Source organism: Eleutherodactylus coqui, chromosome 12 (genome assembly GCF_035609145.1).
Source record: "Eleutherodactylus coqui strain aEleCoq1 chromosome 12, aEleCoq1.hap1, whole genome shotgun sequence".
NCBI classification, from domain to species: domain Eukaryota; kingdom Metazoa; phylum Chordata; class Amphibia; order Anura; family Eleutherodactylidae; genus Eleutherodactylus; species Eleutherodactylus coqui.
The window spans coordinates 42,908,314-42,925,731 of record NC_089848.1 but is presented as its reverse complement, the minus strand read 5'-3'; the positions used below and the strand labels follow the sequence as shown (position 1 = coordinate 42,925,731).

Genomic DNA, 17,418 nt, shown 5'->3' with positions numbered 1-17,418 from the left:
TCTAATCGGGCGATTAGACGGCGCCATGGAGACGGGGACGCCAGCAATGGAGTGGGTGAGTGAATAACTTCTGTATGGCTCATATTTAACCCTTTCCAATCCAATTTGTATCCCGATTTTTCCTAGGGGGCTTACTCTTTTTCTGCCGTTATACAACGGCGCTATATGCTGGCTAAAGCCAGTACTGCATGAGCTGACACGTTGGATAGACTCCGACAGCAGAGAGGCTGGCAATATACAGTAAGAAAACCCGACGGACGTCTTCCAACATCGGAGCTGTACAGCCTTAAACCATAATGTCTTCAGACGTCAGACAGTGGATTGGAAAGGGTTAATGCACGATGTACATTACAAAGTGCATTAATATGGCCATACAGAGGTGCTTAAAGGGGTTGTCCCGCGGCAGCAAGTGGGTCTATACACTTCTGTATGGCCATATTAATGCACTTTGTAATGTACATTGTGCATTAAATATGAGCCATACAGAAGTTATAAGAAGTTTTATACTTACCTGCTCCGTTGCTAGCGTCCTCGTTTCCATGGAGCCGCCTAATTTTCGCCGTCTAATGGCCAAATTAGCCGCGCTTGCGCAGTCCGGGTCTTCTTCTTTCCTCAATGAAGCCGCTCGTGCTGGATGCCGGCTCCTTGTAGCTCCGCCCCGTCACGTGCCTATTCCAACCAATCAGGAGGCTGGAATCGGCAATGGACCGCACAGAAGCCCTGTGGTCCACCGAGGGAGAAGATCCCGGCGGCCATCTTCAGCAGGTAAGTAAGAAGTCACCGGAGCGCGGGGATTCAGGTAAGCACTCTCCGGTGTTCTTTTTTAACCCCTGCATCGGGGTTGTCTCGCGCCGAACGGGGGGGGGGTTGAAAAAAAAAAAAAAACCGTTTCGGCGCGGGACAACCCCTTTAACACCACTTGCTGCCGCGGGACAACCCCTTTAAGCACGAGTCGGTTGTGAAGGAATCCAGGAGAACTGAGCAGTCTGAGGTTTGGCTTAAAGTTCTTCTAGACGGAACAATTATTTCCTCAGCCGTTCGGCTTCTGGCTGCGTTTATCATTCGCTTTCACTCGTTTTAAACGATATTCGCTCACTGTTCGTATAAACAGCGCTCGTCGGCGCGTTCGATATAAACAGTTCAGCCGCTCTCAGTCACTACTACAGCGAATGTGACCGTGCTGACGATGTATCTGCTGCGTAAACAGGCTGCGCTCTGTGCGGTACTGAAAACAACGGGCGCTGCGAGGCGTTCCGAGGGACCGCCCAATGATAGGACGTGCCGCGATTTTTCCCGATCCGGATAAACAAGAGGGGAGGGTGGAGGCTGAGCTGGAGGGGCATGCTGCGTTACTGTGTGTGCGACGTGTCTGACGCCATTCACCACAATGGGATCTCGCACCATTGTCTCAGCCACGTGAAAACAGCGGAAAATTCCGTTCCTCTCATCCCCTAATTTTTTTACGCCATCAGCGCCTCCCACATCACCTGACCAGCGGCGCTGCGCTCACTAGAGACCAACGGATACCAGAGAGCACGGAGAACTGACCGGAGCGGGGAGCGCTGTATCTGCCGCCGCTGTCCAGTCAGAATCCACATCAATGGCGCAGATTTTGGCTCCTTTTTGTGGAATTTGACGCGGAAAATCCGCAGTATTTCCGTAAAAGGGTTTTCCAGGCGGTTGTTACAAACGACCCTTCCTCAGGATGGCGGTGCGACGCAAATACGCCAGACGTCACGCCTGGAGCTGTGGAAGACGAAATTTGGGCTTCCCAATGCGACCGCATTACCGGACATTACGTTACCACGTAACACGACAACGCACGGCGCAGCCAAAGCCACCATTTTACTTTACAGTCTGTCATGATGACTTGTAATCTTCACGGGCGCTCAGGCCGGCACTACATTGGGAGCAGGCATTTGCCTCAGCGCTGTAATATGTGAGAAGAGCCCACAGGGGGCACTCTGGAGGACACTAGTTACGGGGAAAGGCGCTCTCACTGCTTGTAGTTAGGGGGACACTCTTATTCACCATCTATAATACATCAATAATACAATGACATCAGCAATTTGGCAAAAATTGGTAAACATAGATGACGTCACTGGAAAGGCGGCGCGTGATTGGCTACAGGCTTGTGACGTCACTACCCGGTACTCACAGCGCACAGTGTGGAAGGAGGAGCGCGGCCTCTTCTCGAAGCTCTCCCCTAACCGCAGTGCGTGCTCCTCCCGGTCCAGAGGCGGTGGAGGGGGCGTCCCGTTCATATCTTCTAAAGCTTTACGTCGGTAATCACATAGACTCAACGGTAAGTGCGTCTTCCTCGGCCGCCCAGGATGCGCAGGCGCAGTGGTGACGAGGGTTCCCTACCTGCAGGCACAACGTAGTCAGTGACGCGCTGAGCCGTACGATAGAGTCCGGTCCTCCTGCAGTACAGAGCGTCAGTGTGTTACAGCGATAATAGTCCGGAGAAGCCAGACGCTGCTCTCCATAGTTCCGTGTAATAGTGGTGTTTTACAGCAGTGTTCCCCAACTCCAGTCCTCAGGGACCCCCAACAGGTCATGTTTTCAGGATTTCCTCAGTATTGCACAGATGATGTAATTATTGTCAGTGCCTCAGACATTGCCACAGGTGTTCTTGCTGTAGGATATTCTGAAAACATGACCTGTTGCTGGTCCCTGAGGACTGGAGTTGGGGACCCCTGTTTTACAGGACTGTTTTAACAAGAATTTTTTTTAATGTAAATACATTTTAATGAAAGTAAATCCTGCAAGGTTTTTTCAGTTTTTTTTGTTTTATAATGTAATTCTATTTTCAAAATCTGTGAATGCTGTCTGCGAATGTCAACAGATAAAATAAGTATATCGGCTCATTCTTAAAGGGCTTGTCCACTTTATTCAGCAGTGGGAGGAACGATTGTAAAATTAAACATAAACTTAATATTTACGTAGTTAATCGCCTACAGCTCCAGCGCTGTTGCGCCATTCCTGCCCGCTGGGGTTTGTTTACATGGCTGCAGCAGTCACTTCTCTGTATACTCATGTACCGGAAGGGTTAAAAAAGTGGGTATAAAGTGCAACCTGGGAACAGATGCACTTTTTTAATGAACTTCTCTGTTTATTGTAAAACCAGCGTCTAAATGCGTTTTGGGGCTAGCAAGCGTCTTCTTCGGTATTCGCTGCGACATACATCAGGAGCAGGGAGCCGCGTGATAGGCCAGATTCACACGGATGTATTTGTGCACGCAAAAATTACACGTGCGATGTGTCAAGGATAGAACCCATTGACAGTGTTTGGTCACATGCGCGTATCTTCCTGTGCATTTCAGCACAAAACAAATGCAGTACGCTCTGTTTTCCTGTCAATTTGCGCACCACAGATCCCCATAAAAGCCAATGGAGAAGAGATTCAAATGAGTGATAAGCTACGTAAAAAAACACACACACATCTGAAACTCATAAGACTAATTAGCCATTTCAGTCAGCACATCTTCGTTTGCCGTGCATAAGTGAACAAGCCTTGCGGGCACAAAAAGTACAGTAATACACTGATGCGTGCGCATAATAAAAAAAGCATACTCTGTTCTTCAAAACCGCTCTGCGCATGCAAATACACATACGCCTACATATGTCCATACTGCGGTTCGGCCTTGTAAACACATGGCTCCCTACTCTTCACATATGTCCCCAGCAAATACCGAGGAAGAGTCCTGCTAGCCTCGAAGTGTGTATGTGTGTGTGCGCGCTGGTTTTACAATAAGCGGTTCAGCAAAAATGTGCTTTTTGTACCCACATTTCTTCCCAGGTTGTGCTTTATACTCAATTTTTTAACCTTTTTGTTCATACGTCCGCCCTCAGGTTAGCTTCACACGGACGAGCGTGATATGGGGCCGTGAATCCCGCCCTCATATTGCGCTCGCCATCCATGTGAAATCCCCAAGAATGCGAGGTATTTTCCTGTGAAAACTGCCTTGCATCACTTCGGGGGTGAAGGGATCCTCCAACGCGGAAATTACGTAGAAACTTCAACTCACACGGTTTTTATGACAACATTAAACCAGACAGAAATTGAAAGGAGAATGGTTATCTGTATCTTCCAGTAGTGCAGCCTCAGGCGCCGGGACCGTTACTTCAATCGTATACCAGCATAGAAAGAAAAAAAACTGTTTGGACATTTTAATGAATGGCCTTTTTGAAGGGAGTTTTTGACTTTCAAAAAGTTGGCTGAAGAGCAAAAAGGGGTGTAAGAAAAAAACAAAAAACATTACCCAGCTTTTAAATTTATCAGCACTCCAGTGGCAGTGGTCCCAGAAGCTTCTGCAATGGTCACGTGACATCCATCTTTCACATGATCGCTCAGCCAATCACTGGTCTCTGTGTTCACTTGCTTTTACAGACATAACCACTGAGGCCAGTGATTGGCTGCAGTTGTCATGTGATTGATGACCAGCTTGTGACCACAATAGAGGTTTCTGGGACTGGAGTGGCAGAGACCAGGACTCGGCAGCACTAGAGCCGTGGGATATTTGAAAGTTGATTATGCCTACAGTTTTTTGTTTTTTTTTTATACATCCTTTTGGGCCTTTTAGACATTTTGTTTCTAAAATATCATAAAACCCATTTAATTACTTTGCGTCGATATATATTGTATTAACACTTTCCAATCCAATTTCCCTGCCACCCGCACACTTTTTTTTTTTTTGGGTGGGAAAGCGCATTTTGGATTCTTTGGAATTAATCAACAGAAGCACATGAAAATGATGTCATGATGATTTTATTAGCAATATTTTGAATATTTACCATTTTCAATCCAGTGTTGCCTTTGTCCGACATTAAGATTTCCCTGCATAGCTCCAATGTCAGGCGAGGACTGACATCCTTCGAACAGTATGCAGGACAGTGCTCCGATGTCTGAGGCTGTTCTGCATATGTATGCTGCAATATGCAGGACAGAGCTCCGATGTCGATGGAGTGCTTACCTGTATACTGTAGTATACATATGCAAAACAGACTCCGACATCGGAGAGCTGTCCTGCATACTGCTAGAAACGTGTCGGCCCTCATCCGACATCAGAGCGATGTCCTCCTCGTCCAACATTAAGATTTTCCTGCATAGATCCGACGTCGGACGAGGGTAACACTGTAATTAAAAGGGTTAAACGTAAATGCAGTTTCTTTGAGATAAGTGAGGATGTGTTAAATGGTAATAAGATGGTTCTTGATTAGTATTTCCTATTTTACCAGAACTTTATTGATTGGGACTCATGAACATTTCTCCATTAGAACAGAATAGCATGGACTTCTGTGCGGAGGAAGGGGACAAGCCAACAGTGGAAACCAACACTTCTTGTGGGACATGTTTCTCTTCAGACGTACCTTTCCAGAAAAAGGTTGATAAGTTAGGACTTACAAGGACGTATGAGGCTCAGCACACCCAAAGTGACATTAGGTTGGTATCTGAATTCAAGCAACTCAAGTTAGAAAAAGAAGCCCAGAAGAACTGGGACCTCTTCTACAAGAGAAACAGCACTAATTTCTTCAAGGACAGGCACTGGACCACCAGAGAGTTTGAGGAACTCAAGACATGCAGAGAGGTGGGTCTCACTCAGAATAAGGTGGTTATGACTGCTTATGTATTACTTTGAATTCCTCAGTCCTCCCAAAAGAATACTGGGTCATTTTACTTATGACGTGTTCCCATCTTGGACATTTATGGGTTATACCATAAATGTATGATGGATACAGGTCCCAACTCTGGGACCCACATCTATCGCCAGAGCAGAGGTCCCCTGACCCCGTTCCAGCTCATCACTGGTGGCTGGGATTATGGGAATGACTGAACTGACTATTCTACACTGGTTTCAGTAACTCCTATCAGGGACTCTATCTTTTCTCCTTAGGGAGAGCACCCATAAGGTGAGTGAGTGAGAAGACTTATAAGGTCATTCATGCTCCTCTGGGTAATATGCGAATAAGGGAGATGGAACAATGCCTCGGCAGCGCCACCTATTGGAAGGCAGCATTCCTGCAAGTCAATGTTAGACTCTTCATACAAGCCTTGTAACAATGACTGTTACAAGACTTCTATGAAGAGTCTGACATTGACTTCCAATCAGTGACGCTGCAGAGGTATTGTTCCATCTTCCCTAATTTGCAGTAACTCCTAAAGAAATGAATGGGAGTTTCGGCAACAGCATAGCAGAGTGCTCTACACTGTTTCTGCAACTCAGAAGCTACTCACTTCTATGGGAGTTAGGAAACTCCCTATGGCAGTTACAGGTAGATCGTCTGTTTCCATAATCCCAGCCACCCCTGACTAAGGTGAATTGGCTGGTATTCCTATTTCTGCCATGTTTGGCTGGGATGGGAATACCCCCTTAAAGGAGATGTCTCGAGGAAGCAGTGAATTTTTTTTTTGCCCAGTCCCCCTAATTAAGCATAAATAACTAAGCCCCCCTGTAAATGACTTTTCTAGCTGGTTCGTACTTACAGTTCCAGCGTTTCAGCAACTTATAAAAGTTTCCCCAAGATGGCCGCCGGCTCTTTTCCCTTCGCTTGCTGCAGCCCGATGTGCGCGCTCCCGAGACGCTGCCAGCTGTGTCTCCATGGCAACCAGACGCCCCGCAGCCGCCGACCGGACCCACCGCAGCCGCCGACCAGTCACCCACCGCCAGGCAGCAGGTAACCGGCGCTAGCCCCCGACTCCCCAGCGCTACGCTCCCGGCTCCCCAGCGCTAGACCCTGACAACAGACGAAGGCCCCGGAGCCCAGCGCTAGGCCCCGGAGCCCACGCTAGGTTCCGGAGCCCAGCGCTAGGTTCCGGAGCCCAGCGCTGGGCTCCGGGGCCTACCGCTGTGGCCCGGGACCTTCACCTGTTAGTCAAGATCACCCCCCGACCCATCACTTACCTGGGCGGCTTCTCGGGGCTGCTGGGCTGGGCTTCGCTGCTGGGCTGGGCTTCTCCGCTGGGCAGCTCCAGTTTCTGCACCTTCCTCTAACAGAGGAAGGTACAGAATGGCCGCTCCAGCGCGCTCCCGAGCAGTGACAGCTCGTCTGCGCATGCGCAGAAGAGCTGTAGCGGGGAGCACACTGAAGCGGCTCGTGCTGAAAGGAGAAGACCGGACTGCGCAAGCGCGTCTAAAAAAGCAAGCTGCCAGCGAATTTAGACGGAACCATGGAGACGAGGACGCTAGCAACGGAGCAGGTAAGTGGAATAACTTCTGTATGGCTCATATTTAATGCACGATGTACATTACAAAGTGCATTAATATGGCCATACGGAAGTATATAACCCCACTTGGTTTCGCGAGACCACCCCTTTAAGTGTGTTAGATGTGATGTTTTGTGAATGCCTTAAAGCGGTATTCCATTATTGAATGTTATATTATATCGCTAGGATATGATATGATAACATTCTTATTGGTGAAAGTCTGACCTCTGGCACAGTTGAGAACAGTTCATTGTACATCGAGTTGGGCAGTAGCGCCACTGTGTAGAAAACAACCTTGAGGCTGCATTCACATGGGCGTATGTGCATGTATACATGCATTAGCACCACGTATTTGTGAATCGGACGTTGTGGTTTTGCTCGCGCTTCCTTTTTTTAGTTTTCTTTACTGTACTCTTTGCGCACACAAAAAAAAGCAACAACAGTTCCAGCCATTGAAATGGCTAATTTGTGTAATTAGTTTCACATGGTCTACTTCCCTGTGCAAATGCTCAAGAAAATAGAACGTCACGGGTATTTTTTTGTGGATTTGCGCAAGCAAAGTATACGCTTGTGAACAATCCCATTGAAACTTAGGCATATTGCACGCCTATATACACACGCAAAAACGGTCATGTGAATCCGGCCTGAAGGGCGCCACAGCATTAAACTCGTAGTGTGGCCCTTTCATTCTAAGCATCATGGGGATTCTGGAAGTCAGACTCGCGTTCCAGCAAGTAACGGCGCATCATGGTGGTATAATCACTAACTATTGGGAAAACCCCGGTAATAAGATGAGTTTAAACATTACTAACTGCCCTGTTTTCTGCTTTTCAGTTCGAGAACCAAAGACTGACCATGCTGGAAGCCGGCTGCGGAGTGGGCAACTGTTTATTCCCACTCCTAGAAGAAGACCCTCATATTTTTATATATGCTTGTGACTTTTCTCCCAGAGCTGTACAGTTTGTGAAGGTTTGTATTAACGTACATTATATTGCATCTCAGCTCTTATATTAGAGCGCGTTCGCACAGCGTTATTCTACATGATATGTGACTCCGCTCGGGGGTTCCATGACGGCTGCTGAAAATAGCGCTGTGATGGAATCCCCTAATGGAGGCAAAAAGGAACCATTTCCTTCTCTTTGGTGTCCGTTATACAAGGTTTCCATTTCTGCTTTATTTGGAGTATAGAATAACGTAGTTGACTGCGCTATTTTACACTTCAAATACAACAGAAACATTCCTTTTGTTTCCGTTCAGGGATTCCATCACGGCACTGTTGTCAGTAGTTGTCATGGAATCCCCAAACAGGGTGACACAATAATGCTACGTGAACGCTCCCTTAGGGTCTTCTCACACATGGCCGCGGCCATTTCAATCATGGTGCTTTGCCATGAGTTTAGTCTTATTTTCAGCGTGTTTTAGCGCACCTAGTTATTGTGATGGGTGATGAAGTGCTCTAAATGCCGAAAAATAGAGCAGACAGCAATCGAAAATGGCAGCGCTGGAAAGCGCCATCCAGCACTGTGATCAAACGCATATCTGCGAGGCCCCATTGAAATCAATGAAAGCGTTATACCGCGATTACTGCGGCATTCATATGTGCGTGCTTAAAATTTTTTGCAATACGCAGAGAATAGAGCCCATTGATTTCAATGGGTTTGTTCACATGCGCGTCAAGCTAAAAAAGTAAAGCGCTGTATTTTCCTGCACATTTATGCACCAAAGTTCAATGAGGGATACGCAAATGCGCACGCAATATGCAAGGAGATGCGTGATGCGCTGCATAGTTTCGCTGGAGAAAGAACGCCTTTAGAACAAATTGGCTTTTCAACTACAGGGGTGAAGTCTGCTGCGAACCTGCATTAACATCCACACCAATGTTATGGATTTTGGTGCAGTTTTTGATGTGGATTGTAAGATGGATTTCGCTGCAGATTTTCTGCTAGGTGTGAACGTACCCTACTGTTTAGGCTCTGGTCTCACTGCCTTTAATGCCGCCATCAGAAATTCCATCACATTCTGTGGCAAGAATAGCGCAGCATGTAATGATATTCTTTCCATGAAACCAATGAATGTCATGTTGGATCCCATTGTAAATCGGCTGAGCTCATCAGATGAGGACCCGGCAGAGATGTGAACACGCCTTAGCTAGTCTGCGCGCCAGAGTCTACCTGGAAATGTGCAAAAAGAAACTTAAAAATACAATAATTGTCAAATAAAACAATATTTCTTAATTCTGCGGATTTTGTATTTATCTTCCCAGCAAAACCCATGTTACAATCCAGATACGTGTAAAGCTTTTCAGTGTGACCTGACCAAGGACAGCCTGACGGACAATATCCCTGCAGACAGCGTGGATGTCGCAACTCTGATGTTTGTCCTCTCCGCTATCCATCCAGACAAAATGCCCCTCGCTGTGGAAAATATTTACAAGGTAATGTTCCCGCTCTAACAAACGAGGCATTATATCTATTAAAACTAGCCATGTATCGCAGTCTGACTGCATCAAATGCCTGGCATGAGTCTCCTGTGCCAGGGGGCAAGTGGGTGCTTGACTGTTGGATCACAGCATAGCACCTGCTCAAACAGCGGGGACTAGAGAAACCTCTGATCCCTGCTGTTTAACCCTTTACATGCCACAGTCAATGTGACCGCGACATGGAAAACACTTGCAGAGGTAGGGGCTCCCTCTCACCCATCGGACTTCCACGATGGGATCAGCCCACAAAAAAACAGGCTTCATCATTAAACGGTCAATTTGACTGCTCTGTTGATTTTTTTTTTTTTCCGGTCACCAGCACATTCACTGAGCGGTCCTCCCCTTTCTCCATTCTCGCATGAACATGCCAAGCAAATCCCAAGCTGCTGACCTCAAAGTAAGCCGTCTGACAGAAAAGGGATACTGTGTAGAGTGCTTTGCAGAAGTATTCACCCCCCCCCCCTTGGTGGAGCTTTGTACCACTTTGTGTAACAGTAAGTAATATTTAGCCCCTTCGAACAATAATTAAAGGGGTTGTCCCGCGCCGAAACGGTTTTTTTTTTTTTTCAACCCCCCCCCCCGGTCGGCGCGAGACAACCCCGATGCAGGGAGGTAAAGAAAGCTTACCGGAGCGCTTACCTTAATCCCCGCGCTCCGGTGACTTCAATACTTACCGCTGAAGATGGCCGCCGGGATCCTCTGTCTCCGTGGACCGCAGCTCTTCTGTGCGGTCCATTGCCGATTCCAGCCTCCTGATTGGCTGGAATCGGCACGTGACGGGGCGGAGCTACACGGAGCCGGCATCCTGCACGAAAGGCTCCATAGAAGAAAGCAGAAGACCCGGACTGCGCAAGCGCGGCTAATTTGGCCATCGGAGGGCGAAAATTAGTCGGCACCATGGAGACGAGGACGCCAGCAACGGAGCAGGTAAGTATAAAACTTTTTATAACTTCTGTATGGCTCATAATTAATGCACAATGTACATTACAAAGTGCATTAATATGGCCATACAGAAGTGTATAGACCCACTTGCTGCCGCGGGACAACCCCTTTAAGACAAAGGCCCAATGCCCACGTGCAATGTCCATCCATAGACATGCTGGATTAAAAGATTCTCCCCTGTCCACGAGCGGAAATCATCAGCATGTTCTATTCTGTGTGGAAAATCGCACAGACGGCTTCTATTGCAGTCAATTGAAGCTGTCCATCCCACGATAATTCTGCAGTGAGCACTGCGGACGTATCGCGGAATCCATGTTGTAGCCCAGTGCCGATGCATGATGTGCTGCACTGCACATGCTCGCCGGCTGAGACACTCTGGGTGGATCCGGACAGGTGAGTATAGGGTCTCTGGGTGGCGCTGGGTCTGATTCTGCTGCGAGATTTCACAGTCAGAATCCAACCCAGCCGTGGTCATGAGGCCAAAAGCACAGAACTTTAATGGGCATAAGTATTCACCCCCTGAAAGTCAATACTTTCACTGCGGTTACAAGTCTTTGGGATATGTCTCTATTAACTTAGTACATTTTGACACTGGGATATTTGCCCATTCTTGCAGGTAAAACTGCTCCAACTCCTTCACCTTAGATGGGTTGCATTGGTGTACAGCGGTCACCAAGTCCTGCCACAGATTCTCAGCTGGATTGTGATCAGCGCTATAACTAGGCCATTCCAAGACCTTTCCATGTTTTCCCTTTAGCAGTATATGGTGGTCATCCAACTTCGTCGCTGCGTTAATACCCGCGCAAACTAGGTCGTGTGAAGAAGCCCTAAGGCCGGTCTCGCACGAACGAGTTTGAATTGCGGAATCCGTGATCGTCTCCCACACGGACAGTCTGCGTCATTACACACACATTCAGACCAATAGAGCATCTGCATGTCCGCTTACATGAGCGGACAGCGGCTGCAATTTCCACTCACGGAACAAAAATCAATGGAAGCAGTCCAACCGGCGGCCCCTCCGCAATTAAGATTGCGTAAAGGGTGCGGATTTCGTGCCATCGCTAGGTGATGATGCGGAAAAAGACGGGATTAAAAAAAAAGTTTTACTGCCCTTGTCCGATGGCGGCTCGCCGCAATCATCCGAAGTAGAGATGGAGAGGTATGTGTACGCCAGTCGGGCGCAGGGTCTGATTCCGCTGAGGGCTCCCACATGTGGAATCCGACCCTTTGTGGTGTGACACCGGCCTAAAGGATGTTTGTTAGTGACCAGCCTTATTCTACCTATTCTTTTCTTTATTTCTTTTGTCCAATTAGCTTAGCCCAGTGAAGCCATATTTTGAAAGGAAATAAATGGCTACCCACACCCTTTTTTTTTTTTTTCCAGGTGATAAAACCGGGCGGCTGCGTCTTATTCCGTGATTATGGGTTTAATGATCACGCCATGTTACGCTTTAAGACGGGAAACAAACTTGGAGAAAACTTCTATGTTCGGCAAGATGGAACGCGCTCTTATTTCTTCACTACAGGTGAATTTTGTTAACTTTCTGCTTTTACAAAGTCTTACTGAACTCTTTCAAGCTGCTGCAAGTAAGGACATCCGGGCGGGATTAGTTGTGAGGCAGACTTATAAAGCAAAAAAAAAAAATGGCAAAATGAATGGCAGGAATCTCGTACCGTGTAATAGAACGGCGAGGATTATTACCGCATTGCTGTCCTAGATGGAATAGTTCTCAATCATGTCCTCCTCATTTCGCTTCTATATCCCTTATGCAGCATTTTCTTGGATGATTGCTCAGGCACTACAGTAATATCTTCAATGTCTACTAGTAGTATATTTCACAAACTTCTCCTTGAAAGGAAAGCCCCACAATACTTCACTGGCTGCATCAGCAAGCCTTAAAGGGGTTGTCCCGCGAAAGCAAGCGGTGTTAAGCACTTCTGTATGGCCATATTAATGCACTTTGTAATATACATCGTGCATTAAATATGAGCCATACAGAAGTTATATACTTACCCCCTCCGGTGTTGGCGTCCCCATCTCCATGGCGCTGACCGAAGCCTTCTTCTCCCTCGATTAGACGCGCATGCGTAGAAAACCTGTGCGACGCGAGCACGCCGGAGCGGCCCCATTCAACAGAACAGAAGAGGAGACTGCGCAAGCGCGTCTAATCGAGGGAGAAGAAGGCTTCGGTCGGCGCCATGGAGACGGGGACGCCAACACCGGAGGGGGTAAGTATATAACTTCTGTATGGCTAATATTTAAAGGGGTTGTTCCGCGCCGAAACGGGTTTTTTTTTTTTTTCAATAGCCCCCCCCCGTTCGGCGCGAGACTAACCCGATGCATGTGTTGAAAAAAAAAACGGATAGTACTTACCCGAATCCCCGCGCTCCGGTGACTTCTTACTTACCTTGCGAAGATGGCCGCCGGGATCTTCACCCTCGGTGGACCGCAGGTCTTCTGTGCGGTCCATTGCCGATTCCAGCCTCCTGATTGGCTGGAATCGGCACACGTGACAGGGCGGAGCTACGAGGAGCAGCTCTCCAGCACGAGCAGCCCCATTCAACACAGAGAAGACCGGACTGCGCAAGCGCATCTAATTAATTAATGCACAATGTACATTACAAAGTGCATTAATATGGCCATACAGAAGTGTATACCCCAACTTTGTTTCGCGGGACAACCCCTTTAATGCACGATGTATATTAGAAAGTGCATTAATATGGCCATACCGAAGTGCTTAACACCGCTTGCTTTCGCGGGACAACCCCTTTAACTAGTAATCAGCAGGTCATGGCTGTCCGAAGGGTTGTTGTATGGGAAAATACATTTTATACATTCGTCCAGATGTCATTCATTCTAAGGGCCCATTCACATATACATATGCAAGCTGCACCCAAGACGTTTGGATGTAACAGCACACGGACACCCCACCTGTGTACTTCCCGATCTCCACCGGCCGTGGGCATTGCATTTCTGATTTGATCTGTGATACAGACCAGAGTAGGACACGTTACGACTTTATTCACATGGACCATGAAACGCCTGTGTGAGTAGCCTATTTGGCTATATTGCGTCCCTGTGTTGTCCGCCCATGTGAATAGGCCCTTATAATGTTAGGGGAGTTCTCTGGGACAAAATACTAATAATTATGTTTGCTTTCTGCATAAATCAGTATCACATAGGTCTATATGAAATTATAATAAATCTTATTAGGAGGAAATAGTGTTTTGCACTATAAAGCAACCAGTAGTTCCTCTTTTTAACCCCTTAATGACACAGCCCTTTTTCTTTATCCATTTTCGTTTTTCCCCACCCCTTTAAAAAAATCGTTACTCCTTTATTTATCCATCGACGTTGCTGTATGAGGGCTTGTTTTTTGCGGGACGAGTTGTATTTTTCAATGGTGCTATTTAAAGTACCATATAATGTACTGAAAAACTTAAAAAAAATTCTAAGTGGAGCAAAATGAAAAAAAACACAAAATTTCGCCATATTTTAGTGCGTCTTGTTTCTACGGCGCACAAACGGCAATAATAACAAGATGATAACTGTATTCTATGGGTCGGTACAATTACTACGATACCAAACTTGTATAGTTTATTTTTTATAATACTCCTCTTTTTTTGTTTTCAAAGACATTAAATTTTTTTCAATTATCTTCTGCCATCATTTTGTGCGCGATAACTTTTTTATTTTCCCATCGACGTAGTTGAGCAAGGTCTCATTTTTTGCGTAATGTCCTGTATTTTCTTATAGTACCAATTTGGAATACATACGACTTTTTGATCGCTTTTTATTGTGTTTTTTCTGGGAGACAGGGCAACTAAAAAAGTGCATTTCTGGCGTTCTTTTTTTTTTTTTTTCGGACGACGTTCATCGTGCGGGAAAAATAATGTGCTACTTTGATAGTTCGGACTTTTACGGACGCGGCGATATCAGATATGTATTTTGAATTTAATATTTAGGTTTTTTAATAATAGATATGGCAAAAGGGGGGTGATTTAAACTTTTACAACTTTTTTTTTTTTCAATTAAAAAAAAACTTTATTGATTTTTTATTTTTTTTTACATTACTTTGAAGTCCCCCTGGGGGACTTTAAGATGCGATGCTTTGATCGCTCCTGCAGTATGACGTAATGCTACAGCATTACGTCATACTGTTTTTTGACAGGCAGTCTATCAAGCCACCCTGTGTGGATGGCTTGATAGGCAGTCTGTTAAGGCAGCCCTGGGGCCTTTCATTAGGCCCCCGGCTGCCATGACACCTGCACGGCTCCCCCATCTCACTGCGGGGGGGGGCGTGCGGGACCCCCGAACATGCCCGCGGGTGTCAGCTTTTATAAACAGCTGACGCCCGCACTGTATGAAGAGAGGTTGCCACGCAACCTCTCTTCATACATAGCCCGCGGCTCCATGATATACCGGTACGTCATTGGTCGTGAAGGGGTTAAATCTTCCAAAACTTTTTCAGTTACTAATAACTACTAGAGGTGACTGAGGAGGGAGAAGGAGGAGGTAACCGCAGTATCCTACTCTGCATGGGAGGGGCAACAAGAAAAAAAGTTTTTATTCTAAATAAATTGTATTGAGCAGATGTTGCTATCACAAGGATCAAAGACGTCCCCATTTATGTAGGCTTTGGCCCAGCGGTGAACTGACCGCTGCGGGTCTGGCTTCTATCACCCTACTTTTTGACAATCACTGTCCATATATCCTGTAGATATCTTCATGAGACAACCGACAGTACTCTCACACGTTGCAGAAATTTCACAGTGGATTTTGATGCCGACTTAAAATTCTGCTCGGCGGGTCAAATTCAGCTGTAGACTTTTTTTCTTTTCTGTAATATGTGGATTATTTTTCATGAAATCTCATCCTCACGGCTTATGCTGCAAAATGCTGCGTGTTCCCACTACATAAAAATGCTGCACAACCTCTTTGGACTTCCTGGCTGCTGCTGTCCAGGACATGTGACTGCTGCAGCCAATCACTGCCTATAGATGGTCACTGCATTGGCTTGTGATTGGCTGCAGCCGTCACATGTCCTGGACAGCAACAACCAGGAAGGACAAAGTGACTGTGGAGCGTATTTGCACTGCACATTATAGGCACAAATTTTGCGCACATTATGCGCAGTGAATAGAACCTATTGATTTCTATGGGTTCATTCACATGAGCGTATTTTGTGCGCGGATTTAATTCGCGCAATAAATATGCAGTATGTTCTATTTTTGTAAATAATGTACACACAAATAGCACAAAATAAACTTAATTGTCCATTGAAATCAACGGGAGCACGTGCAAAAATGCAACGCCTATCGCATAACTACACTGCGCAAATGCACACGTAAATACGATGATGCTCATGTGAAGCCGTAGGAAAACCCCTTTAATATTCAGAATTAGTAGTACTGTAGCAAAAACTTTTACAATTTATTTATGATGATTGAGGCCATTCTCACGCAAATATATTTTTTGCTGTGTATTACACGTCCGCGGAATACGCAGCACTAACGGGGCCTCTCACACTAGCCTTTTTGCGCCGAACATTTTACATGTGCAAACTCACTGGCTGCATGTCCTATTTTCAGTGTTTTAACGTGTATTTCACGAATAAGCTGCCAATTGAAATCCATTGGGTGCGTAAAGAAATGCAGTAAATACGCAATTGCCCTTGTAATATTGTGTTTTGCAGCATTTTTTTCTGCGCAGGTTGCTACGCCACCAGGAGGGGAAAAAAGTTGTGACATCATCATCATCAGCTTGATTGTCTGCATTCTTACTGCCAAAAATACACAGTAAAAACGCAGGCAAACGCAGTAAAACACTACGTTAAAAATGCAGCGTTTTTACATAGTCATGTGGGAGTGGCCTAATACATTTATTTTATAGTTCCCTCCCATATTATAACTTTGATGCCAATTTTTTCAGCTTTGTATATAAAAACATGAGCTTTCTAATGTTTTATCAAAGGAGAATAATCCTCGTTGTGACCCTAAGGGCTCAGTCATACGGGTGGCGATCCGTGCGGAAAAACGCCCGCACCTCGTGCTGACGAAAATCCGCATGAACTGCTCCATTGCTACCCATATGTTCTTTTTTTTGGACAGGTGTGGACGTTTTTCCGAGCGGAAATACTCGTGTATCTCCGCTCGTGTGACTGCTGCCCTAAAGGATAAACTGCTACGTCTTGTACAGAAAATGCACTATTCGTGGGCAGGTCCTGCATTGGGGGCGGCATCACATCTTTGTTGGATCCTCCGGCCGGAAGTTCCGTTGCAGATCCGGCTGAAAATACCGGAAGAAAAAGTGCTGCATGCAGAGCTTTGTCTACCATCCAAAAGGCAAGCGGCTGAACGGAAAGCGAACGGACGCACATAATAGTCAATGGGGCCCGTCCCGAGACTGAACCGTTCGGCCGCGGGATTCTCCTTCCTGCTTCCCAAACGGATCAGGATGGCAGAATCCCCAGCGCAGATGTAAAAACACTCCAACGTTTTCTGCCACTTGCAGATAAATTCTGTATTGTCACTTGACATAATCCATCAGCTGTTTGTGTCATCGGTTACATAACTGTGATTTCGTCATGTTGTTCTTGTTTCCTTTATTTCAGAATACTTGCAAGACGTTTTCACACAGGCCGGGTACAAGGAAGTCTCCAGCGAGTACGTGCTGCGGGAGACCGTCAACAAGAAGGAAGGCCTCTGTGTGCCTCGCGTCTTCGTGCAAAGCAAATTCTCTAAACCTCAGTGACGCTCCCTGGAAGTTTTAAGTTTTTTTAAATGATTA

The 17,418-nt window shown here is 46.4% G+C and overlaps 2 protein-coding genes across 4 annotated transcripts in view; one reads left to right on the top strand and one right to left on the bottom strand.

Moving 5' to 3' along the window:
• The window catches only part of EAF1 (ELL associated factor 1), a 16,243-nt gene extending 13,860 nt beyond the window's left edge, over positions 1–2,383 (bottom strand). Inside the window, exon 1 of the mRNA XM_066585237.1 lies at positions 2,159–2,383. Within this exon, the coding sequence (XP_066441334.1) occupies positions 2,159–2,264 (106 nt within the window). The 5' untranslated portion in view covers positions 2,265–2,383. The remainder of the gene's footprint in view (positions 1–2,158) is intronic.
• On the top strand, positions 2,161–17,418 carry METTL6 (methyltransferase 6, tRNA N3-cytidine). 3 transcript variants are annotated; one of them, XM_066585236.1, is made up of 6 exons: positions 2,161–2,305; positions 5,286–5,591; positions 8,042–8,176; positions 9,471–9,641; positions 12,013–12,154; positions 17,243–17,418. In XM_066585236.1, the coding sequence occupies exons 2-6, from the start codon at positions 5,292–5,294 to the stop codon at positions 17,380–17,382; spliced, it is 888 nt and encodes a 295-aa protein (XP_066441333.1). In that variant the 5' UTR covers positions 2,161–2,305; positions 5,286–5,291; the 3' UTR covers positions 17,383–17,418. The 3 variants fall into 3 exon arrangements, with proteins under 3 accessions (XP_066441333.1, XP_066441332.1, XP_066441331.1); XM_066585235.1 differs by having other exon boundaries at positions 2,168–2,305; positions 5,281–5,591; XM_066585234.1 differs by having other exon boundaries at positions 2,168–2,305; positions 5,242–5,591.

What these genes read in the sequence shown, in the direction of transcription:
- METTL6 (XM_066585234.1), top strand. Translation starts at nt 5,262, where the DNA reads ATGAACATTTCTCCATTAGAACAGAATAGCATGGACTTCTGTGCGGAG. An exon ending in AACTCAAGACATGCAGAGAG is followed by an intron (nt 5,592 to 8,041) that starts GTGGGTCTCACT and finishes TCTGCTTTTCAG; the next exon opens with TTCGAGAACCAAAGACTGAC. An exon ending in CTCTTATTTCTTCACTACAG is followed by an intron (nt 12,155 to 17,242) that starts GTGAATTTTGTT and finishes CCTTTATTTCAG; the next exon opens with AATACTTGCAAGACGTTTTC.